The sequence below is a fragment of the Rhinoderma darwinii genome, chromosome 8 (genome assembly GCF_050947455.1).
Source record: "Rhinoderma darwinii isolate aRhiDar2 chromosome 8, aRhiDar2.hap1, whole genome shotgun sequence".
NCBI lineage: Eukaryota > Metazoa > Chordata > Amphibia > Anura > Rhinodermatidae > Rhinoderma > Rhinoderma darwinii.
In genome coordinates, this window is record NC_134694.1 from 86,304,834 (window position 1) to 86,317,616 (window position 12,783).

The 12,783-nt window shown below is 39.8% G+C and overlaps 1 protein-coding gene across 1 annotated transcript in view; it reads right to left on the reverse strand.

The window, feature by feature from the left end:
• The window catches only part of PASD1 (PAS domain containing repressor 1), a 60,066-nt gene extending 53,720 nt beyond the window's left edge, over nt 1-6,346 (reverse strand). Inside the window, exons 1-4 of the mRNA XM_075834361.1 lie at nt 6,298-6,346; nt 4,986-5,042; nt 1,258-1,412; nt 1,067-1,158 (exon numbers count right to left, since the gene is read on the reverse strand). Coding sequence (XP_075690476.1) covers nt 1,067-1,158; nt 1,258-1,412; nt 4,986-5,017 — 279 coding nt within the window. The 5' untranslated portion in view covers nt 5,018-5,042; nt 6,298-6,346. The remainder of the gene's footprint in view (nt 1-1,066; nt 1,159-1,257; nt 1,413-4,985; nt 5,043-6,297) is intronic.
• Nucleotides 6,347-12,783: the final 6,437 nt, after the last annotated feature.

Genomic DNA, 12,783 nt, shown 5'->3' on the forward strand with positions numbered 1-12,783 from the left:
CGTATGTCACACTGTGTAAGTAGATTTTAAATTTGGCTCTTGAAAATGAAAGCTGTGCTGTGATTGGTTGCTATGTGCAACTAAGCCAGTTTTGCTTTGATTTTCAGTCACCGGCCATTTACCACTGATGTTACTTTAACTACAGGCCTTTACTTTTGCACCATCCTTTTTGAATCACCCTGTACAGACCAGGGCAGATTTATTAATGTATTTACTCCAGTTTTTCACATCACAAATTTAATCTCGCGACATGCTAGCAAAACCCTTGACAGGGTGCAAGTCATAGTACAACCACTGGGTGGCCACACATAAACACATATAGCTTAGACATCTAGCGACGTAGTAACACGAAAACATTCTTTTATTCAAGAATGGTCATCTCATGTCACTTATCTTAGCATATGTTGAACCAAGTGTAAAAGTAAGGAAGGAGACATCTGTACATTGAAAAACCCAGGGCATGCTGCGTCTTGAGAAAAAAACGCCACTGACCCCAAAAACATTACAAAAATGCCACTGACCTAAAAACGCTTTGTATGTAGTCTTTTCAACAAGTCACTATAGACTTTAAAGTAACATCTGTCTGCAGGATTCTTGACCTAAAAAAGCCTGTGAAAACCGCCATTGAAAAAGCCACGAAAAATACAACAAAACACCATGTGTATAAATTCAGCCTAAAGCTATCCAAACTGTGTAAATCTGAATAAACCTGAGGTTAGACAATTGGCACAGCATTTTTCGCAAGCTATATCTATGTTCTGGAATAGCATTAAGTGCTTTTAGGTTTACATGTAACTTCCTGGAGAACAGTTATTTTCTGTATTTCTTGTGTCTGTTCACCCAGCCACTAGAGCCCAAGGGGCCCAAAAGATCGATCTGTCCCATTGGAGGAGACCAGTAGAATAAATGACACATGATATTTAGGGGGCCCTTGCACTGATTTCACATTGGGACCCAGTTACGCCTGTAGGGGTTACCATTTTTTTCAGACAAGTCAGCCCCTCTTATAAAAGTGCGTCTGTATATAATGATATAATAAGCTTTATACGTTCTTAAAAAGTCTTACCTCTAACATCAACTGGGTAAACTCCTCATTACTAAGAAAAGAAGGTTTCCAGTCCTGCCTGATTTCACAGGCTTCTGTCTGTGCTGTTATTTCTAAGACAGAGACAAAAACATTGTTCATATGAATTTATATAACTTATGTACAGGTATAATACTTGACACCATATCCTACCACCGCAGTATGGGATATACCTTTCTGTTTCTGCAAGAAATCAATAGTTCTTTGGAGTATGGTGGACTTGTCCATCTTGAGGGGGTGTCCATGACCATGCAGCATTGTACACAGCTCCTTAATGAGGACATTAAATTGGTCTCTTCTCTTCTTCTCAGATTTATTCCGTGAAGCCCTAAAATTAAACCATACAAAGAAAAATCTCTTTAGGGTCAGTTCACACGGAATTAGTTGCGGAAAATCCGCAGCAAATACAGTAGCAGCATAGTGGATGAGATAAAACTGAAAAAACGCTTAGAAATTGACCTGTGGTGCAGAAGTTTATTCCGCAGCATGTCAATTTTATTTGCGTAAATGCTGCTTATTTGTTGCGGCTTTTCCCCATTTAATTCAATAGGGAGGTAAAACCAGCAACAAATAGAAGTTGTTGCGTTTATTCCGGCAGGTTCGCAGCAATACCGCCGCAAAAAAATGCCACTCAGAAAAATACAAAAAAACTTATACTTACCCAGGGGAGTCTGTGTTTCTTCCTACAGGCCGGCCTCCTGGGATGACGTTTCATCCCATGTGACCACTGCAGCCAATTACAGGCTGTAGCGGCGGTCACATGGGATGAAAAATCATCCCAAGAGGCCGGCCTAAATGACGTCAGAGGCCTGGCCAACTGAGAGGACGCTTCATCCCATGTGACCACCGATGGAGCAAATCACAGGCCGCAGCGGTCTCCTGGGATGAAACGTCATTCCGGGAGGCCGGCATGCTAACAGGCCGGCTATGTGCTGCGGTTTTCTGTAGCGGACATTCCGGTCGAAAAACCTGTGGTGCTGTGTTATTTTTTTAATGTTAAAATTCAAATGCAGAATTTATCCAACATTACTAGAATAGTATATTAAAACAGTTAATTCCTTCAATTTGGTCCCTTAAAGATCATAGTTGAATTTGGTATTTGGTAGCCTATAACAAGATAGTGTGTGCAGATCTCCTCTTAATCACCCCTCATATCACACAAAAATTTGATCTGAAAGTAGGGATTTCAATCTGAGTCATGTGGATTTCAGTAAGTGCCTATGATTGCAACCAGCGGGTCCGCTTTGTGGGAGCTGCATGTAATGACTTTATAAAGGCCTACAGAGCTCCAACATTAGTCATCAGTTTTTCCACATTTCATCTTTAATCAAAAGCACAATGTTTGTATAAAGAACAAAACAGCGAAAGCACAAAACCACTGGCTGACATACATAATCATTTGTAAATCATGCTCTGGCTAAAGAAAGGATGCTGCAATATTCCCAAATCTCAGCCTACTGGCGTAACCAGAGAAATAATGGGAGGAAAGTCCAAGTCAGAGGAGGATGAGTGTTTTGTCTAGAATATAAATCTGATGCTCCTACTGTAATATTGGCCATAAGCTATACTGCATATGTCTTTATTGCATAAAGTCTCTGTATAGGAAATCAAAGTGTAGGGCTGCCCCGGGGAAAACAAATATACACTTGCTCTCCTTCAACCTGTCAACAGGCTATGGGCTGTTTTATGACAGTCTGTAACCTGAATTCCAAAGGTAAATTGTAGACTGCCGTAAATGTTTCTGGACTGGCTTCAGGTCAGCCAAGGGAAATCCGTTTGCTGCTATCTGTTAAGATCCGGAGCAATTCAGTTAAAGGAAGTATTTTAGGAAAATGCATGTAATATATGTGTATGGCATATTAGCAAAGATATCTTCAAACCAGAGGTATGCTTTAAATATGTAATTTGATGGCAGCAAATCAACCACAGCTTGGTGGTTTACAAGTCTGTGCCATAGCACGACAATATAAAATTTAATTAAGGATGATATCATTGCTAATTACTCTGAGCTTACAATTGAGAAAAGCTTTGTTGACTGAATAATGACGGTGTGTTCACCATTTTGGTATTTTAAATGTTTATTTCAAAATGTTTAAAGAATACTCATGTCTTGAGATGCTTAAATATACTTTAAGAAAACGTTTGGGCTTGTTCAGACAAGTATTTTGCAATGCTGCAGAAAAAAAATAAAACTTAGGAATCTCCTTAAAAGAATATTGAGCACCACTATATATGTTACATTAAAGGTGTTTTCCAATTTTTAGAAAATTGTGTGCGTATGGTGAAACTGCAGTAAGAATTGTCACTTACTAATGTACAGTCTGTAGCTGAAATGCCTCTGTAACCCAGTCTTATATGCAGTCACATGCCTCTTATCTCGAATGCTCCCTGCTCTTCCCCTTCCCTCCCTGTCTCTGGAGGGATCTTGTTTCACATGCTGGGCAGAAGATAGTGCAGAGCTGTGTCTCAGTAGCAGACAATGAGTAATTACAGTACTACGTTAGTTCTTACAATAGAGGGGCATGTGGATATCGGAAAATATAGGCAATATCTGTAAGAGGGGAGAGTTCATGGAAACTGTAGACCTTTAAATAATAATCCTGCTGTACAGAGATGGGTAAGATAATGAAAATGAAAAATAACTACTTCTGAGCTTTGGTGGCATCATCTAGTGACCATTCAGACACAATACTTTTCTTTTTAAGCTTGGAAAACCTTTTAGTGACAGGAGATTAAGTACAGTAAGCCCAGAAACTTGCCTGTCCCATGAGCAATACTTTATCTCACATATATTTACTGTTCTGAAAATATCTTGAAACATTTACTTCCACTTGCTTCTAAGCTATACTTTTATTAGCTGCTGCCTATATGTTTAGTGTTCCTTTAATGAACATTTTCCTTAAATGCATATTAGGAAGTTTATTTAATTTTGAAAGAGTATTAGTACAAAAAATTTTTATACCTGGAAAACCCCTTTAAAGGGGTTATCCTCTTTGGACAAACCCTTTTTGTTAATAGGGCCCACTGACAATAAGCTGATCAAAGAATGTCTCACTGCTGGTTCCCCCAGCAATCACATATAATCTGGGCAGGAGCCTGGTAGCAAGTGGTTAATTTCCCTATAGTGCCACCTCGGGGCAAATTAAGGCCTCATGCACACGAACGTGCTTTTGCAGCCGCAATTCCCCCGAAAATCCGCAGGAGAATTGCGGCCCCATTCATTCCTATGGGGCCATGCACATGACCGTGATTTTCATGGTCCGTGCATGGCCCAGAAGCCCGGACCGCAGAAAGAACGGGCATGTCCTATTATGGCCGTGTTCTGCGGTCCGGGCTCATTTAAAATAATGGCCCCAGCCATGTTCACGGCCCACGATCTGCGGGCGGCTCGCTGCTGTCACTCCTTGGCCAGCCGACCCGAAAATCATGGCTGTGCACATGGCTACGGTCGTGTGCATGAGGCCTAAGCATTACACAGTTCAAATTGATATCAGTGGGCTGTCTTTGTAATGCATGGATGCATGCGGGATCCTCCAAAGTGAGAGACACTCTTTGTAGCTTTGTAGTCAACTACGCTTTTCAATACAACTGTATGTAAGAGGAGAAAAAAACTATACCGCCCTGTATAGTTTTTAATTGTGGGAATCAATATAACACATATGCAACTGAATAGCCATACATTTGGGGCATATGTTTGGCAGCATGTTTCAAACATTCTTCGAAGCTTAATGCCCAAATGCAGTGTGAATTGATTTAAAAAAAATATTTAACTTTTTATAACATATTAGATACTATATTTTAAAAACCGTTCATACATATTAATATAAAATATATGTACTAATAAATACGTATAAACATCTATACAACTACATATAAAAAAAAAACTAATTGCCACACGTACCTCTTCGCTCTGTCCTTCTCATCTTCATCCATCAGCTCGTTTAGACAACACAGGATTCTAGAAGAGAAAATAAGACACCGGTTAATGAAATTATTGAGAATTGACTTTAAGACCTAAAACAAAAATCGATATAAATTTGCAGCTAATGCGGAAATAAACATTAACGTTATTAATACAGCTGTGTCTATTCCCTGCGGACAATCTCTCAGTAATCGCTGCTGAGTAATAGGGTATCATCAAAACATCTGCTCCTACGGATTACGAGACCCACGATTTCCACTACGCTAAAATGACATATTGCCGGATACAGAACCATGTTCACTTGGGACTCCTATGTTGACTGTATTGTCATTATAGTAGTGCAGTAACTCTAACAGCCTGTATTGTGCTGGCGTTCTGTGCTACTATTACTTATCGTTGTTGGTTTATCAACATTCAAATCTTAGTATTCAAAAACGTTTTTATTTTTGCTTCAAAACGTTGTCAAATTGACTAGAATGTCCCTGTGTAAGAACACTATATAAACCCCTTGGTCTCTAATAGCTCACCACAGAGTGTCCCCCCCTTATGTAGCTAACATTCCACCAGTAATTATGAGCCATGAAACTTATAAAAGTAGAACCTTACATGCAATCTAAATGCTTTTTAGGTGCCAATGGACCCTTTTAGTTACTGGGCAGCAGCACAGGTTACACATATAGTATGATCACACCTGCTGTTATCTGAAAAGTACCTAATCAATCAATCAATCAATCAATCAATCCGGGAGGGGTGTGGTAAGGGACTGCATGACTTCTCAAAAGGGCGGCACTGCCCAGATGACTCTCTATCGGTAATTAACATACATACGCCACCTCTTCGTTGATTTAATTTAGACCAATATTTTGCACCAAAATGTTGGAGTGCCTTGGCACATTTTAAGTCACGCCCCTTCCCGCTAAGTCACATCCCCTTTTCTAAACACTTTTCAAAACTGTCTACTGAGACGTAAAAAGTGTCTAAATTAAATAATAATACTGGCGCAAGGCATGTACGACATTTGTTTTTTTTCGCAAATACTATTAAACTCCCCCATTGACCACATTGAGAGCCATGACTAAAGTGTGCCAGTTATTGCTCGGGACACATATAGGACATCTCAACCATGCTCCATCCAGAGCCAAGTTTGTTGTATTTAATACATGAATTGCTGTAATTAATTCAGTGCTTGAAATATTCTCTACATAGTAAATGTTTTCTGAGAGTCTCTTAAGTGACGTGTGGGCTCTTAAAAAAAAACCTGTTCACTTGTGATAAACATTGTACTACTTACACATCAGTGTTCTCTGTGAGACTGGACACAATGTATTCTGCTTCTATCGGTACACTGTTGAAAACGACATATATATTGAAACATTAATTACATTAAATTAATTTTATTATCGCATATTGTCTAAACATACCTGATATATGGTGATTGTGCAAAATAATATCATAAAATCAATAGGAAAGTGCACCCTATATCTAAAAAGTGTAATAACAAAAACATTTTATTTGACTACGTTTTCTGCATGTATTATATAAATTGCTCTTTTTTTTTTTTTTACTGTAATATGACTCAGCTTAATAGCTGTCAATGCGTTATCAATTTTATCCAGACTTTACAGTTCACACATTAAACTCATTTATACAAGCACATGATGCTTTAGGAGTCAGTGACAATTGTCCTATATCACAGTAATATCAAGTAAGGGCCCTCAAAGGATGGGCTACTAATAAGGCCCTGGTCGCACTGAGTTTTTTTACGCGTTTTTGTACGCGAAAACCACGTCGGAAAACGCGCCAAAAAATGGACGAAAACGCCTCCCATTGATTCCAATGGGAGGCGGAGGCTATTTTTTTCCGCGAGCTGTAAAACCGTCTCGCGGGAAAAAGAAGCGGCATGACCTATCTTCGGGCGTTTACATCTTTGACCTCCCATTGACATCAATTAGAGGTAGAAAAAGCGTTTTTCCCCGCTTTGCTCGACGGCCACGGACGAAAAATGTAGCGAAAAACGATGGCGTGCAGGCAGATCAAAATCTGACTCAAAATTCCAGACGGAATTTTGAGGCAGAATTTTCAGCCTGCAAAAAACTCAGTGTGAGCATACCCTTAGGGTATGTTCACACGACAGCGCAAAATACGTCTGAAATTACGGAGCTGTTTTCAGGAGAAAACAGCTCCTGAAATTCAGACGTTTTTGCATGTACTTGCGTTTTTCGCGGCGTCTTTTACGGACGTAATTGGAGCTGTTGTTCATTGGAGTCAATGAAAAACGGCTCCAAATACGTCCCAAGAAGAGTCCTGCACTTCTTTGACGCGGGCGTAATTTTACGCGCCGTCTTTTGACAGCGACGCGTAAAATTACACCTCATCTGCCCAGAACATCGTAAAACCCATTGCAGGCAATGGGCAGATGTTTGCAGACGTATTGGAGCCGTCTTTTCAGGCATAATTCGAGGTGTGAAACGCCTGAATTACGTTTGAAAAAAGGTTGTGTGCACATACCCTAAGGCTGGGTACACACGACCTATTTTCAGACGTAATGGAAGCGTTTTACGCCTCGAATTACATCTGAAAAAACGGCTCCAATACGTCGGCAAACATCTGCCCATTACTTTCAATGGGCTTTACGATGTACTGTGCCGACGACCTGTCATTTTACGCGTCGCTGTCAAAAGACGGCTCGTAAAATTACAGCCTGGTCAAAAGAAGTGCAGGACACTTCTTGGGACGTTTTTGGAGCCGTTTTCCCATAGACTCCAATGAAAACAGCTCCAAAAACGGCCGTAAAAAACGCCGCGAAAAACGCGAGTTGCTCAAAAAACATCTGAAAATCAGAGGCTGTTTTCCCTTGAAAACAGCTCCGTATTTTCAGACATTTTTTGTTAAGCGTGCGAACATACCCTTAGGGAGAACAAAAAAGTAGAGGTTAGGAAATGCATATGAAGAAGGACCAGTGATCGCTGCTATTAGGTGTATTATATGTATATGGCCATCTGTTAATTAAGCTAATTAAACATAATTAAACTCTCTATATGGCTTTGAATAGGATATTAATTAACCTCGGCTGTTTACACTAGCGTCATGGCTACCATTTATTATGGTGCCATGAAAGCTATGACAGATCCATTTCAAAATGTATTTATTTTTTGCATTTTTATCACATTATTTCGAGTATCTGTATAGTAGAGACATTGGTGACTTCTTGTGAAACACCAGACAGTAACATTACTGGTGGAAGAAGATTCTCTAAATTGAAAAACGAATCAAAGACTTTCTCAACCTTGATCTTGTAAATCTATGCATTTGTCATGAAATACTTCTTCTCACCCAAATCCTTTTAATTCCGCAGAAAACTGTTCCTTGATATTTCACATATAACAAAGCAAATCTCTTACAGGACTCCCACTCTTTGCTTTATGAAGTTATGGTTATGATATTACTAACATGACTGTTGGGGCCCAAAGTTTAGGAGCCTAGTTATGACTGCAGTGACCTATATCGTAACTCTATTAAAATCGAATGGAAATACATTTCTCCGTAAATAATAACCTATAAAATATGAATGTAAGTGCACAGGTATGCATTCTAAGTCATTTCCAAATTAAAAAAAACTGTATGCGTGAACAAGTTTTGGATACTGGAGGTCAAGACTAAATTAGCTGTGACAAGAACCTCATCCTTAACTTGAAGCAAACATTAAAACGAAACATTATTTATAAAGGAAGAAATACATCCGACTGCACACCTCCATCCAAAACATATAAAATATAGACCAACAGGAGCTAAGCTAAAAATCAACAGTTTATGGCACCAACAATTGAGAGCGGGGAGTGGTGGTCGTAATTGCATGATCAGTACATCACAACAGGCCCCTTAAGACTCGCCAAAGTAATCTGTAAGGCTGGGTTCACACGACCACATTAACGTCCGTAATGGACGGACGTATTTTGGCCGGAAGTCCCGGACCGAACACAGTGCAGGGAGCCGGGCTCCTAGCATCATAGTTATGTACGATGCTAGGAGTCCCTGCCTCTCTGCAGGACAACTGTCCCGTACTGTAATCATGTTTTCAGTATGGGACAGTAGTTCCACGGAGAGACAGGGACTCCTAGCATCGTACATAACTATGATGCTAGGAGCCCGGCTCCCTGCACTGAGTTCGGTCCGGGACTTCCGGCCGAAATACGTCCGTCCATTACGGACGTTAATGTGGTCGTGTGAACCCAGCCTAAGACGTGCTAATAAAACCATTCTTGTGAAAATAATCCTAGTAATTGAACCCCTAGGTGCCTATTGGAGGACAAAAATGTGCCTAATTTGTTAGTGGGCTTACCACCCTAAGTGGGCTAGGGATCCCATTCCGTGGGGGTAAGCCCGCTAACTGGACCCCCTTCTTTATGTCAGAACCGGAGATGCTCTGTATGATTAGCATCCGCTCTGACTGACCCGGCACGTCCATGCATTTGGAAATGTGTCACTGGCTGTTACTGCCCCCTGCGATTACGACTTATCGGGTAAGAAAAGTATTATTAGAGAAACACCAGCTTCTTTTTAAGAAAAGGGACAACTTCTTTATGAGACAACCCCTTTAAGGCAGAACATAAAGTAACAAAAGTTGAAAATAATGCTGTAATATAATGTTGGCTGCAATTGGTTGTTTGTTCCATATCCATCAAATTACAATCAAGTAAGATCTGAAAATATCTGAATGATCAGATAAATTTTTTTAATGGAATATCTGTGAGGAGTCAACATAAAAAAAAATTCCCAACTTTCAACAGATACTATCCACAGTGGTATTTTCAGTATTTGTCTTAAATATACAATAGGTGCAACCATTTTAAATACAATAAAGCAATTGTTCTGCCCGGCATCTTCTCTAGTGCACTCCAAGTTAGTTCATATAAGCAAATAAGGAGAGGGTGATAGAATTTGTTTTCAAAACCTTGCAGGAATTTTTAGGGAGGAAAGGCGGACTTGTTGGTCATGTCTCTTGAGTCAAAGTGACCAAAATACATTTTTTGCTTTTTTAAATTATGTCACTTAAAAAGTTTGTCAAAAAGCCGAATTTTACAATGTGCACAACAAACATGACAGGTGCTTTTTAAGGAGCCTGGGGACTGAGCTTATTCTTTCTGGCCCCTCATCAACAGGGAACATTTAGCGGGTGTACTCAGGGGTGTAGCCCAAATGCCCAGCTGCCACATAAGAAGACACCTGTATTATAAATGGCACATGGTAGGTGGGGGTGCCCTGTCACTGATTTGACATTTGGGTCTCCTCTGATTGTACCCACTATTTCAGCTTTAAAGACTATGTACACCTTTGTAAGCTTTTTTTTTTTTTTTTTAAATAAATAGATCAGTTAGTGTGATTGGTGTAAGTTCTTAATTCATTTTTATTAATAATTCATTTAACTTTTTAGGTACAGCTGTAATGTTGTACCTAGAGTTAAATCCTGTAGAGTTGTACCTAGTGCAAAATCCTGTTCCCGTCAGGTCGGCAGACCTGATGGGTTTAGTGAAAGGGTCCATGCAGGGTCCACTTGTTATCTATCACATCTAAAGGGGGTTTTACACAGGACGATTATCAGGCAAATGAGCGTTCATATAATGCTCGTTGCCGATAATTGCCCTGTGTAAACAGAGGAACGATGCAAACGCTCGATCGTTTGCTGGTTGTATAGTTTTAAAAAAGTAAAATATTATCATCTCAGTGTGTAAACAGGGAGACGTGCTGCCGACATGATAATAATGTATGGGGACGAGCGATCGGAGTAACAACCGCTCGTCCCCATCCATAGCTCCGTGTGACAGCAGCATGCGAGCGCCGATCAACGATGTCTCATTGATCGGCGCTCGCAGCACCGGCCGCATATCGGCCAATGTAAAAGGGCCTTAAGTTCACAACTTAGATGTGATCGATTACAGGTATATCCTGCGTGTCAGAGACACGCAGGACCCGCTGTCACTGAACCCTTCAGGTCCGAAGGACTGATGGATTCAGTGAATAGCGAATGATACAGCTGTTTTGTAAAGGGAATACAGAGCAGCTGTATCTCAATAAGTGAAACACATTTTTAATAAATACTAATTAAGAAGTTACACAAAACACACTGACCTTTTTACTTAACCCTATAAAAGCATTGCAGAATTTATAAAAATATTAAATAGATTTTTTCGTTAAATAACAAAAATACACCAAGGACTGACTCTCTATTTTTAAATAAAGACAATTCATATTGGGACGTCACAAAATCTCATGCAATAGTTATAAAGAAGTAAATATTAGTTACCATCCCAACGATCTACATTCACCTGCAGCTCATAAGAAGCTGTAGTAAAAAGTAATTAAAGACAGACCTTGACTTGTTCTGAAAAGCTGCGCCTGTGTTCTAATTAATACATTTTAATTATTCTCTTTTCTTTTTTCTTTTTTTTCTTTTTTTTAAATCCCTGAGCTCAACCATTTAAATATGTATTAAATTATTACTGCTGTGGGCAGGCTCCCTGGTGGTCGTCTTTATATGACATTCTCTTTCTATATGTTTCTTCCTTGGGAAAAGCAAGTTATAAAACACAGATTTGTTTTATGCTTTCCACAGGCTTACTCATCCTGATACTGAAATAATAAAACCTACACAACTTGTCAGAGATAATTATAAATATTTCAGGAAAATATCTAGCATACACCCAACTATAATGACACCCTAAAGAAAACGGCATAATCTGTAAGAAAGTAAATAAATAATTACGATCTCATTAAAGCGCGTGCAGTTCAAATAAATAAGTATATATATATATTCTTGAAATGTATTATTATTTCTGCCAATAATCCTTCTCGAATAGAGACAATGATTTTATTAAAATTGTTAGGGCATGTTCACACAGTATTAAGTTGAGGGCTTATTCAGACGAACGTTATATACGTCCGTGCAACGCGCGTGATTTTCACGCGCGTCGCACCGACCTATATTATTCTATGGGGCCGTGCAGACATGTGCGTGATTTTCACGCGCCTCGCACGGACCTATATTAGTCTATGGGGCCGTGCAGACATGTGCGTGATTTTTACGCAGTGTTGGTCCGCTGTGTAAAAGTCACGACATGTCCGCTCTTTGAGCGTTTTTCGCGCATCATGCACCCATTGAAGTCAATGGGTGCGTGCAAACCACGCATGTTACACGGAATCACTTCCGTGCGACCAGTGTGATTCGCGCAACAGCTGTGAAAAGGATGAATGAAAACAGAAAAGCACCACGTGCTTTTTTCTGTTTACAAACATCCAAACGGAGTGTCATAATGATGGCGGCTGCATGAAAATCACGCAGCCGCGCATCATATGATGCTGCCACACGGAGCTGTCAAGGGCCTTTTGCGCAGGCAAAATGGCGCGTTTTTTTTGCACGCGAAAACGGACACGTCCGTGTGAATAAGGCCTAAAATTGCCTTTTTGTTTTAACGCCGCTAATTTCGCTTCAGCTCATGGAAAATTCAGCGCCATATGAACTGCGTTGCTAATTCCCATTAAGAACAATGGGAGGCAAAATAAAGTCATTTTCTACTCTGATTTTAATGCTGAAAAAGCTTCTGAATCAGCGTGCAAAAAAAGCTGCGTGAACATGGCTTTATTATTAGAAATAAATGTGCCCATAATGTGCCCATAATGAAGCCATGACCGCTATGACAGATCCCATTGTATTATTTCTTGTATTTTTGATGGGAAGAATAGTGCTGAAGACTATGCTGTTTTTGCCATCATAAATACCAGA